Source organism: Sciurus carolinensis, chromosome 8 (genome assembly GCF_902686445.1).
Source record: "Sciurus carolinensis chromosome 8, mSciCar1.2, whole genome shotgun sequence".
Lineage (NCBI taxonomy): Eukaryota > Metazoa > Chordata > Mammalia > Rodentia > Sciuridae > Sciurus > Sciurus carolinensis.
The window spans coordinates 146,911,727-146,924,489 of NC_062220.1; the positions used below are offsets into that span (position 1 = coordinate 146,911,727).

Below are 12,763 nucleotides of genomic sequence, written 5' to 3' on the forward strand. Positions count from 1 at the left end.
TATCGCTGCAGAAGAAATTTCAGGCCCATTAACAGTCCCTTTCCATCCCCGCCCCTGCCAGCCCCTGACAAGCACCGTCTGTTTTCTGTTGTGAGGATTTGCCTCTTCTGGCTTTCATATACGTGAGAGTGTGCAGTGTGTGATATTTCGTGTCTGGCTTCCTTCACTTGGAGTGATATTTTCAAGGTTCATCCAGGTTGTGACATGTGTCACTGCTTCCTTCTTTTTTATGGCTGAATAAGATTCTATTCATTCATGTGAATATGCCACATTTTATTTATTCATTCATGAACTGATAAACATTTGGGTTGCTCCTACTCTTGGCTATTATGAATAATGCTGCAGTGAGCCTTCCGTGTGATTTTTTTGTGGGTTATGTTCTCACCTCTCCTGCATGTGTGTCTAGCAGTGGATTGCTACACCAAGCGGTCAGTCTTATGTCCACCTGCTTGAGGAACTGCCGAACTGATTTCCATTCTTATTATTTCTTGATTTAGAATCCATCGGTACTTCATGGTGCACAGGCAAGATCAGAGTTTCAGAGAGCTTTGGTCCCTAACAAACCCTCTACTGTGGCTTTGGAACAAAGTGCAGGACTTGTCATTCAGATAGAACTGTCCCTGTAAAACTCTTGAAAAACACTCACCATGGAGAAGAGGAGTCCCTAAAAGTGTTCGAGGCCTGGACTCCGATGAGGGACTGGGTGAAGGTTATCACGGAGGTCCTTCTGGTTGGTGTCATTCACATGGGGTATAAACAGCTGGGAGAAAGCCCTGTGACCAGTCTCTTGTGGCCCAGCCGCCTGGTGGGCAGACCCTAACTATGGTGTTCACCACTCTAGGAGAAAGAGGCAGCTGTTCAGATGTAGAAGTGGCCCCTTGTCCACAGTGTTGCTTTCTGTGATATCAGTTACCCAGAATCAACTGTGGCACAGAATCCATTGAATGGAAAATTCCAGAAATAAACAATTCATAAGGTTTAAATTGTCTTTCTGAGTAACATGGTGAAACCTTGTGCCATCCCTTTCCATTCCACCCAAGACAGGAACCCTCTCTTTACCCATTGTACCTGCTTTGCGTACACTACCTGCCCGTTGGACACGTCACAGCCTGCTCGTCGTCAGGTCCACCACCGCAGTATTACAGTACGTGTGTTCAAGTAACTGTCATTTTCCTAAACGGTCCCAAAGTGCAAGCATGGTGACTCTGGCAATTGCATATGCCAAAGAAAAACTGTCAAGTGGCCCCTTTAACCAAAAAGGCAAAAATTCTCATTTTAATAAGAAAAAAAAAAAAAAGGCTGGGCGTGGTGGCACACACCTGTAATCCCAGCAATGTCGGAGGCTGAGCCAGGAGGATCCCAAGTTTGAGGCCAGCCTCAGCAACTCAGCAAGACCCTGTTTCAAAGTTAAAAAGGACTGGGGATATAGCTCATGGGTAAAGAACCCCTGGGTTCAATCCCAAGTAAATCTCCCACCAACAAAAGTCATATGCTCAGGTTACTAAGCTCCGTGATAAGAACTAATCTTCTATCTGTGAAATCATGAGGGAAGAAAAAGAAACATATACTAGTTTTGCTGCTGCACCCAAACCTGCAGAAGATATGACCCACCATTGTGGATATTCAGAGCTTAGTTGATATTAAAGATGGCGATTACAGGGTCCTGTACTATTCAGGCATTCACTGTAGGTCTTGGAATATATCCCTAAGGATAAGGGAGGCCCAGAGGAGACACAGGGCAGCTGTGAGGCCAAGGGGCTCGGAGGTGTCTGCAGATGGGCCCCAGCCCTGAATCCTTTTCACCTGACTCCTTCCCCCACCAGGTCAGTGAGCGCGCAGCTGGGAGAGGGTGTGGGGGCACAGGCGAGCTGACGAAGGACTGTCTCCCCGTTCAGTGAGGATGTTCTAGAGGTGTAGTGTGTGGAGCAGGGGGCGTGGCAGGAGGGAGAGTCTGTGAAACCATCACAAAAGGAAGCCACCCCACCTGCAGCTTCTTACAAACACGCAGAATGGCCTCAGTTCAAACGTATCGGGTTCCCCTCCATTTAACAGGGAGCTTATAAAACTTAATTATAAAACGTAATTCTAAAGCCCTCAGTGTGCAGCTGACAGCAGGGATGGCAAACCCAGAGGTCTACGTGGGTCAGTGACAGGCAGGAGTAAAATAATCCTGCGTGAGGGACTCCGGCCGCCCTCGGGTCGCAGGGGCTGGGTCAGTGGCTCCCACAGAGGCCCTGATGACATCAGTCCGAATACGTAAAAGTTGTAAATCAAGTGACAAGTCATTAAATAATATCCCACCTTGACTAGAGCAAATACACAGTAACTGCTGGAAACCGAGGGTGTGAACCAGGGTGGTGAGTGGTCATTCCACATGAGCCCTGGTGGGTTCTGAGGGAGAGTCCTCCTTGGCTCCGTGCTGTCTACCTTGTCCATCCGGCATTTTCCGAGCCCCTACAGCGGCAGGCTCAGGCCAGCTAAGCTGCTGAGGAGGCGGACAGGAAAACCATACCAGGAGCTCAGCATGGGAGACGGGTATGAACCCGAGGAGCCAGTGCCCGCCCCGCAGCTGCCCCCCATCATTGTGCTTCTGGAAACCACAAACCTGGGCTGGTTCATTTTGATGTGAGCATCACCTCCATGAACCCCTGTGTCCCAAGACAATGGTTCTCAAAGGTGGCCCCAGGCAGCAGCATTGGCCTCACTTGGACTCGTGAGAAAGGCAGATTCTGAGCCCTGTCTCAGACTCGCTGCATCAGATACTCTGGGGGTGGGACCAATGGTCCCTGATTTACCCAGGCCTCCTGGTCATGTTGTACCTGATGCAGTTTGAGAGTCCCTTGCCATAAAGCTGGACATCCTGACCATGGCCCCACATTCAAATCACCTGGGAGCTCTTAGACACTATGACTGCGCAGACTCCACCCGAGACTACGTAAATCAGGATCTCTGGGAGTGGGACCCGGCCCTCAGGATTTTAAAAACTCCCCAGGTGAGCAGATGTCGGGCTAGCGTGTCGAGGCAGTAAACGGCCCGGCTGATGACGACCAGTCTTCCCAGCAGGTCAACCCAGCCTCCTCCCCCTCTGGAATCATCTTCACGCTGGGGCATTCTGAAGGCGCATGCCGTTTCCATCTCGGAGGTTCCTCTTCCAAATGTGAGCTTCGTTTAGACAAGTGGCAGCAGCTGCCTTTGCAACAACACTTGCAGGGAGACCGAGGAAGGAGCTGTCAGGGATGCCAAGGCCACCAACTTCAGGCTTGTTGAGCAGTGATTCCTGGTCCATCATACGGGAGATGAGAGGAAGAGGTGGGTCACCTACCCAGTTATCTGTGCTGAGAATGTTCGCTGAGGCCTTTGGAACTCTCTGGGTAGGATTAACTCAGGCTCCATTGAATTCCATTTCGTCATCTTAGTCTCCTACTTCTGAACTGAGTTAAATCATACATTACATTTATAATTTATATATAAGTTTATTCCAATTTTATATTTATGAATGATATCTCATTAATACATTCTATAATCATAAATTATCAATTGTAATCACATATGTTCTAATTAGCAAGTGCATGGAAAATATAATAATCACAGAATAATTACTGTTGGGTGCTTACTATGTGAAAGGCATTGCGTAAGCCTTTTACATCTATTATCTCAATAAGACTCAAAGCAGCCCAATGCATATGTATCACTGTGTTAAACCCTCCTTCAAGATGAGGACATTGAAGATAGGAATGTGAAGCAATTTGCCCAAGGTCCCATGCACAGAAAATGCCAGTGCCAAAGGCAGAACCTAAGTCTGTCATCAAAGATTATACTTTTAGTTTCTACCGGCTCATAATAAATAGTGGTATATGATATATTAACACTGTTTAAATCATATAATGTGTAGAAAGTATAGCATAGTATAATATGTACGTATGCTCCTGGATGGTGTTTTATTTGTACACAACTTTACACACATACCAACATGCAGTTGTATAAAATGTAAACTCCATACAAAATAACGTTATCACTTATAACTACAGGTATTGCTCATAGCTAATATAATGTCGGTTATATTTAATTTGTATCCATAACCAATAGTGTTAGTCTGAAAGACCATTCCTAAAATGTTGCATTGAGAATTTGTGGCCGCTTTGGAAATACCTTGCGACCGGCCGAGGGCGTAGCTCAGCGGTAGAGCGCTGACCTAAAGGCCCTGGGTTCCATCTCCAGCACTGGAAAAAAATCCCTCCTGTGGGCCTGGGTGGGTTTCCATGGCTGCCCAGGTGATGGTGGTGGTGGCATGATTATGTGTCTCTGCTAGTGGCCAAGAAGAAACCCCTATCAGAATGGCACCGCGGGCCTGGAGATACAGCTTTGATCTCTGAGGAGGTGGCGTGCCGGGTCAAGAGGCAAGGAGGCCTAAGCAGCCCTGTCAGAGTCCCCAAGGTCCCCGGGGTCAGAAGCCAACATCTGACCGTTCTCTCCTCACACAGATGGAGTGGAAAGTGTCACCTTTTCTTTTCGCTTCGTGCTGAGTCTAAGCAGCACCTGTCTGCAGGTGAAGTACGGAAGCCAGGGGAGCTGGTGTGATGCCATCGTGTGGGGACAACTCAGCGACCGTGGCTGGGTTTACAGTGACTCACACGTCTTCAAAGTAAAAGGAAGCGTCTGTGGGCCAGGCAGGCGTGCTCGTGAGCGGAACCTCCTCCACCAGTGGAAAATTCAGAACGTGGTTCCGTGGGGCGGGGAGCTGTCCTGGGGAAGGGGCCTGAGTGGATGCAAGGCACCGGCGACTTCTTCGGTTGGGTGATGTCTTCTTGGGGAAAAAAATGAGGTAGAATTCACAGATCGTACACCCTTTTAAAGTGTGTAATTCAGTGGATCTCAGCATATTCTCCATTGTGTGACCAGCATCACAATCCTCTTGTATAACATTTTCATCCACCAAAAAAGAAACCTGGGCCCATTACCTGTCACTCCTCATTTTCCTCAAACCTCCGACCCTGCCATGGGCAACCGCTTGTACTTTCTATCACTATGGATTCACCTAATCTGGATATTTCGTATAAATGGACTCATACAGTAGTGTGTGTGTGTGTGTGTGTGTGTGTGTGTGTGTGTGTGTGAGAGAGAGAGAGAGAGAGAGGTTTCTTTTACTTCGCATAATCTCTTATAATGTCTGTTTTCAAGATTCATCCAGGCTGCAGCATGTATTTGTAGTCCATTCTTTTTTATGGCAGAATAACGTCCCACAGTGTGGATGGGCCACCTCTGATTTACTCATTTGTCAGTTGATAGACATTTGGGTCGTTTCCATTTCATGGCTTTATGATAATGCTGCTGTGAATGTGAATATTCGTGTCCAAATTTTTGTGTGAACACAAGCTTTTGTTTCTCCCAACATGTACCAGAAGAGGGATTTCCGGGTCCCACAGGGGTCCATGTTTCATCTGGGGAACACCCAGACTGTTTTCCACAGCAGCCATGCCCTCTTAATGCTCTCAGCAGAAGCACGTCAGAGTTCCTGTTTCTCCTCCTTGCCGACACTTGTCGGTCTGATTTTAGCCATCCTGGTAGATATGAAGTGGCATCTCGCTATGGTTTTAATTTGCATTTCCCTAGTGGCCAATGACAGCCAGTGTCTTTCCGTGTGCTTCTTGACCATTCATATGTCTTCTTGGAAAAATGTCTATTCAGATCATTTGCCCACTTTCTTGTTAGTTTTGTCCATCTTTTTTTTTTTTTTTTTTTTTTTTGCATTAGAAGAGGTCTTGGTGGTTACTAGCTACAAGTCCCTTGTCAGGTACCTGATCTACATGTATTTCTCCCTTTCTGTGGCTTATCTTTTTGCTTTCTTGGTGGTGTCCTTGGAAGCACAAACATTTTTATTTTCGATGGAGTTCAATTTTCTTTCCATTTTTCTTTGGTTGTTTTGTGCTTTGACGTCATATCTACGAAGGCTTTTCCTAAACCAAAGATTTACTCTGATGTCTTCTTTAGGAGTTTTAAAGTTTTTAGCTTATACATTTAGACCTGACACATTTGGAGTTCATTTTTTTTTTTTAGGGGGGGGAGGTAGGTACCAGAGATTGAACTTGGGGGCACTCAACCACTGAGCCACATCCCCAGTCCTATTTTGTACTTTATTTAGAGACAGGGTCTCATTGAGTTGCTTAGCACCTTACTTTTGCTGAGGCTGGCTTTGAACTCGTGATCCTTCTGTCTCAGCCTCCCGAGCCGCTGGGATTACAGGTGTGCGCCACCGCACCCAACTGGAGTTCATTTTTGTGTGTGGTCATTCTGTTGCCTCAGCACCATTTGTAGAAAAGACTGTTTTCTCCTATTGCATTGACACGCTGCCCTTGTCAAAAATCAATCAATAGTGAAGGTGAGGGTTTATTTCTGGCCTCCTAATTCCATTTCATTGAACTACATGTCTGTATGTCTTGCCATGTCCTGATTACTGCAGCTTTGTCATGAGTTTTGAAATTGGGAAGTATGAGTCCTTCAACTTTGTCCTTTTTCATTGTTTTTGACTATTCTTGGTGCCTTGCAATTTGCATTTTAGGATCAGCTTGCCAATTTCTAGGTGGAGGGTAGTCAGCTGCATTTTGATAGAGATTCTGTTGAATGCACAAATCAATTTATAAAGTCTTGTCACTTTAACGGTATTAAGTCTTCTAAGCCCAGAATACAGGATGTCTTCTCACTTCTTTAGGTTTTCTTTAACTTCTTTCAACAATATTTTATAGTTTTTCAGAGCACAAGTGTCATGTTTCTTTTGTTAAATTTATTCCTAAGTATTTATTCTTTTTGATGCTATCAGAAATGGTATTGTTTTCTTCCTTTCATTGTTGTGTTCATTGCTCGTGTGTATAGAATAGAAACACAACTGATTTTCACACACTGACCTCATACCCCATAATCTTGCTGAACTTACTTAACAGTTCTGGTGTATTCTAGTGGGTTCCTTATAATTTTTTATATACGAGATCATGTCAGCTGCATAGAGATAGCTTTACTTCTTCCTTTCAAATCTGGGTACTTTTTATCTCTTTTCCCTGGGTAAATTTCCCTGGCTAGACCCTTCAGTAAAGTGTTGAATAGAAGTGGTGAGAGCAAACATCTTTCTCTTGTCCCGGCCTAGGGGGAAAGCGCTCAGTCTTCCATCATTATAGCTGTGGGGTTTTCACAGGAATTGTCCTGTGCCTCGTGCGTTGACTGTTTTTATGATGTAAAGTGTTAGAATTTTGTCAGATGCTTTTTCCTGCACCTAATGAGATAATCATGATTTTTTTTTGTCTTTTATTCTATTAATAATCCTGTATAATGTTACTTTAAGATTCATGTTTTAAACCAACTTTGCATTCTTGGGATAAATCCCACGTGGTCTTGGTGTGTGCTCTTTTTTGTATGTTGCTGGGTTCAGGTTGCTTGTATTCTGTTGAGCATGTTTGCATCTAAAATCATAAGAGATTTTGGTCTATGGTTTTCTTTTCTTGTGATGTATCTGTCTATGTGTGGTTTCAGGGTAATACTGCCCATTATGGAATGAATTGGAAAGTAGTGCCTTTTATTTGGGGGGAGAGTTCATAGAAAAGTTGTTATTCTTCTATAAATATTTGGTAGAGTTCATCAACAAAGCTATTTGGCCCTTAACTTTTCTTTGTGGAAAATACAAAAATTACTTCAGTCTCTTGCTGTTGGTCTGTTCAACTGTTCTGTTTCTTTGTGAGTAAGTTTTGGTTATTTGTATCTTTGTAGGCCTTTATTCATTTCATCTCAGTTCTCTTGTTTGATGACACCTAATTGTTCATCCAATTCCCATAGGCTTGTGATTATTTCTGTAGGGTTAGTAATAATGTCATTTCCTTCATTCTTGATTTTAATAGTCTTTTCTCTTTTGCTCATGGTTAATCTAGCTAAATATTTGTCAATTTTATTGACCTTTTCTATGACTAATGGCTTTATAGGTGTTTGTTCTAAAAATTATACCATGTAAGTTATGCATGTTATATATAATCTGTTGTATATATAAAATATTGCAGAGTAAAATTGGAAAAGCAACAAAAAGGGAATCATGGAGCAATTAATTGTCTTAAGACGTTTACTAGGGGCAGGGGTCCTATATTTGAGCTCCCCACTAAATTATTTGCTTATTCAACCAAACTCATTTCTAAATTATTGAGGATTATTTTTTTTGGTGGGGGGAGGATACCAAGGATTGAACTCAGGGGCATTCAACCACTGAACCACATCCCCAGACCTATTTTGTATTTTATTTAGAGACAGGATCTCAATGAGTTGCTTAGTGCCTTGTTTTTGCTGAGGCTGGCTTTGAACTCGAGATCCTCCTGCCTCAGCCTCCTAAGCCACTGGGATTACTGGTGCGCACCACCACACCTGGCCCAAATTATTGAGGATTTTAACTTTAAAATAAAATTAATATCTGCTCACAAGGCAAGGAAGTAGTTGATGCACTATGAGATTCCTAGCTGAAAGGAAAGAAGCAGTGTTCATGCCAGTACTTGCAGTGTTGACAAACTTGACACAGTGCTAGGGCAACTCTAAGAGAGTGCCACAAATTGGGTGGCTTACAACAACAGAGATTTTAATTAATTGATTAATTTTGGCATTGAGCTTTGAACCCAGGGCCCAGGGCCTGCTACAACAACAGAAATGTATTATTCTCTCAGAATCCCAAATCGAGGGGCTGGGGAGATAGCTCAGTTGGTAAAGTGCTTGCCTTGTAAGCACAAGGCCCTGGGTTCAATCCCCAGCACCCAAAAAAAAAAAAAATCCCAAATCGAGGTTCAGTAGGGCCATACTCCTCCTTTTGAAACCCTTAGGGGAGAGTCCATCTTTGCCCTTTCTAGTTGCTCGTGGTTGCCTGAAGCCCTTGCAGTTCCCTGGCTTAAAGCTTTACTAGTCTAAGCTCGGCTTCACCTGACCTCCCTGTGGGTGTCTTGCCTCTTCTTATAAAGACACCTTCTCTGGTGTGACCTCATCTTTGTGTGTCGGGGGTGGGTTCTACCACTGAGCTACATACATCCCCAGGCCTTTGTATTTATTATTTTAGGACAGGGTCACACTTAGTTGCTGGGGTTGACCACCAAATTTATGTTCCTCCTGCCTTAGCCTCCCAAGTAGCTGGGATTACAGGCATGTGCCAAGGTGCCTGACTGACCTCATCTTGACTAATTACATCTGCAAAAACCCTATTTCAATAAGCACCTGAAGGTTAGGACTTCAACACATCTTTCTTGGGGGTCACAATTTGACCCCAACAGACTCATTCTATGTCGACTACAAACATGGGTCTGTTCCTCTTCTAAGTTTTAGAAGTATAATAACAAAGTGTCCTTCCTATTTTCCATGATCTTTTTTTTTAATCTCTTCCCTAGATTGATGACATGTTTAATGAAATCAAATTTAGCGAATATGTGGACACTGGACAGCTACTTGACAAGATCAACCTACCAGATTTCTTCAAAGTTTACCTTAATCACAGGCCCCCTTTCGGCAACACCTTGAATGGCATCCAGGAGAGCTTTAAAGTTCTTGGTTATACCAATTCCAAAGGGCAGAAGGCTATTCAGAGAGAAGATTTCCTGAAACTGCTCCTAACTAAAGGTAGATACATGAGTGGGGGTATCTGGTAACATCCTTGGGTCGTTCCAAGTAGGGAGAACCAACCTAGGGGAGACCAACCCCCTGCTGTCTCCATCCATCATGGAAGAACAGTAATTTGAAAGCGTTTTAAACATGAAGGATGCTGCTGACTGTCCTCCATATCCAGCAAGTGTGAAGGAAGGGGAGGGACCCTGACCTAGACACCAGGAAAATGTGGTTTTCATCATCCTCCCTTATAAAATGGAGGTACAAATGCCAGTTTATCAATCTCACGGGGCTAGCCTCAGATTGGGATGCATTTGTGAAATAAAACTGCACCAAAGTAAGTTTTATTTTTCTTGCTTTTTTCCACATTATTTTATTGGGGGGAGTCAAGTCTGCTTTCTCTCAGAGGGTGGGGAGGTTCCTCTGAGTCTAACTCGGCGGATCTGGTATAAATGAACTTGAAGATACAGCTGGGCAGTCTTTATTGGCAAGTTGCCTTCTTTCTCTCTGCAAGCCCCAACACATTCTCCCTGACTGGAGTACACTTTTAACATCACCTAAGGAAGTAATGTGACAGTAAATGGGACTCTCCTGAGTGGTTTTGTGTCTAAAGAAAAGGGAATAGTGGAATAATGGAAGACCTTAAATAGTGGAAGCTATGACCTTGGATTGGTGACCTTGAACTCTGACCTTGTGCTTGGCCCCCAGAGCTGAACCACCTCCTCTCACTCTCTGACACCCAGGTGAGCACATGACTGAAGAGGAGATGCACGACTGCTTTGCCACGCTGTTTGGCCTGAATCCTGAGGGGTGGAAATCAGAGCCCGCGGCCTCCTCCGTCAGAGGTACTGGGCCGGCTCTGTCTGGGCACGTAGCTGTGGTTACTAATTTGTTGTAGACTTAAGTGCGTGTATCTCCCCTGACTGGTGCTGGCCACTCTCCTGAAGACAGTGCACTCAACAGAGTCAGCCTGCTGGGAATCCCACATGAATAAGTCACGAGAAGCCGTGCGCGGGGGCTCTGGCCACGGGCGAGACCGTGTCTTCTGGCCTTGCTCTTCCCTGTATTCCACTGACCTGTTCTTCATCTCTCCGCCTGAAGTGGGTGAACACCAGCCACTAGTAGAGGCTGCAGTGTGGCAGCGGCTCCAGACCAAGAGTATGTAAGGGGAGACAAACAGGAAGAGACCACAGCTTGGTGGCCACACAAGCCCAGCTTCAAGCTGTGAGAACATCAAAGTCCTTCAGGATCATCCCATGCGGGGTGTGGCTCCAGGGTAGAGCCCTCGCTCAGTATCACCTGGCATACTAGGTCCGGGTCCCCCAGCACTACAGAAAATAAATTAACAAATACATAAATAAATAAGTACATAGGATCCTTCCCCTCAGCCTTCCCCGCTATGGCCTGAGGTACCCCACCTTCTCCTTTTAGTCCAGGAGCCTGAACCTCGGGTCGTGAATTTACGCTCAGGAGGAACCAATCCAAACAGCCCTTCTGGTCCTGCTTGGGCTGAAATGTCTCCACCGAGCCCCCGTGGTCAGGGCTGCTACCTGCTGAGGCTGTCAGGAGCAAAGGTTCCCCACCCGTCTCCCTATTCGCACTCCTTTTATTGTCCATTCCCAGCATCTCATTTAAAAAAGTTCCTGAACTCAGAAAATTCTGGAATCTGGTACCTGATGGCTACCCATTCCTTTGTGAACTTTGGATCTTAGAATGTGGCTTTCCCAATGATTAGATATTTACCTTGTGTTTCTAGTAATCTTGAAAAGGTCAATCAATGATGGTCAAGGATTTCCAGCAAGGTTTGCAGAGTTTTGGGTAATGGGGAGATTTGAATCCATTTCTACCTAAGGGGTTCTCCAAGGATCAAAGACAAACCACAGCACAGAGCACCTCTTGCTCTTGTTGGGTGTCTTTTTGGGAAATCCTCTGCAGTAGAAGCCTCGTCACTGGAAAGCATTTGGTTTTCTCTTCTTGTTTGGCTAGGCTCAGAAATCTGCCTCGAAGAAGAACTACCAGACGAAATCACTGCAGAAATATTCGCGACTGAAATTCTTGGCCTAAGCATTGCAGAGGATTCTGGATGATGTGGTCAGTGAGGCTGTGAGGACCGTTTGAAGCACAATGGACTTGGCGTGTTTTCTAAGAGGCGTTGCTTTTTCTGCGTTTGTTTCCCTACCCCCACTGCAGTCTTCAGAACATTTAGACATTAAAAGAAAATTTCTGTTAAGCTTTGGAATTCGCAAAGTTGGACATTCCACTGTTTCTGAAATAGAAAAGTGGGTGGAGGCAAGAACAGCCCTGGCAGCTGGGCGTCAATGGCGGCTGGACACCAGGACTGTCTCCACGCCTCATCCGAGGCAGTTCAGCCTGAGGGGGTTTGCACAGGATAAGGTGGGTCTCGCCCAGCAACGGGCCTTCCTGTTGACACGGGTGGTCCAGGGAATTGATAGTCAGTGGCCCTATTGCCTCAGCCTGCAGTGCCCCTGGACCCTTGGCTTCATGTGGCCCAGTACGGATTGGCTCTGCCTGTGGTGAAGCTAGGGAGGGGTGCTCCCGAGAGCCACCCATGATGGCTTTTTCTCAGCAAAACCCCCAAGCAGTTGTGTGTGGCCGTTATGATGAGCACCACTGGCCATGCTTAACCACGGTGGCAACTGCCAGAGGGAATACAGAAGCAGCCGGAGCCCTGTGTGCGGCACCTGGGCCAGAGCCATGTGCAGCCCCAGCTGCTGCCACCAGCACCTTCCCTTGCACTGCATATAACTAGCATGGTCGTGGGCGCTTCACCACCTCACACTCTGCTCGGCTTCAGAACACACAGTGGCAAAAGCAGGGGCCAGTTCCCCAACTCAAGGACACTTAGGGACATTATCACTAAGTTTACAGTAGTATTTCGGCCTTGAAAATAGCAGAGCATCAGAGTGTAAGCAGATGAAGGTTATGTTCTGATTTTAGAGCTTTGTCATCATTTCTGAGGCCTTGTTCAGGCAAATGTGTCCAGTGTTTCCGTCCGGCATGCTCAGTCCAGCACACCCAACACCCCAAGCTGGGTGTTCCCCCGAGAAACCAGCCTGGAAAGAAAGTGCCACTCTCCTAAGGAGCAGTGTTCACGAGAGAAACCCAGCAGCAGCAGCATCTGCTTCCTGCACGGAGC

The 12,763-nt window shown here is 45.6% G+C and overlaps 1 protein-coding gene across 4 annotated transcripts in view; it reads left to right on the top strand.

The window, feature by feature from the left end:
- Cfap251 (cilia and flagella associated protein 251) overlaps positions 1-12,563 on the top strand; it is a 74,100-nt gene extending 61,537 nt beyond the window's left edge. For all 4 annotated transcript variants that reach the window (XM_047561498.1, XM_047561502.1, XM_047561500.1 and 1 more), the window contains exons 20-22: positions 9,393-9,621; positions 10,350-10,451; positions 11,593-12,563. In XM_047561498.1, the coding sequence (XP_047417454.1) occupies positions 9,393-9,621; positions 10,350-10,451; positions 11,593-11,693 (432 nt within the window). In that variant the 3' untranslated portion in view covers positions 11,694-12,563. The remainder of the gene's footprint in view (positions 1-9,392; positions 9,622-10,349; positions 10,452-11,592) is intronic.
- The last annotated feature ends 200 nt before the right edge of the window (positions 12,564-12,763 follow it).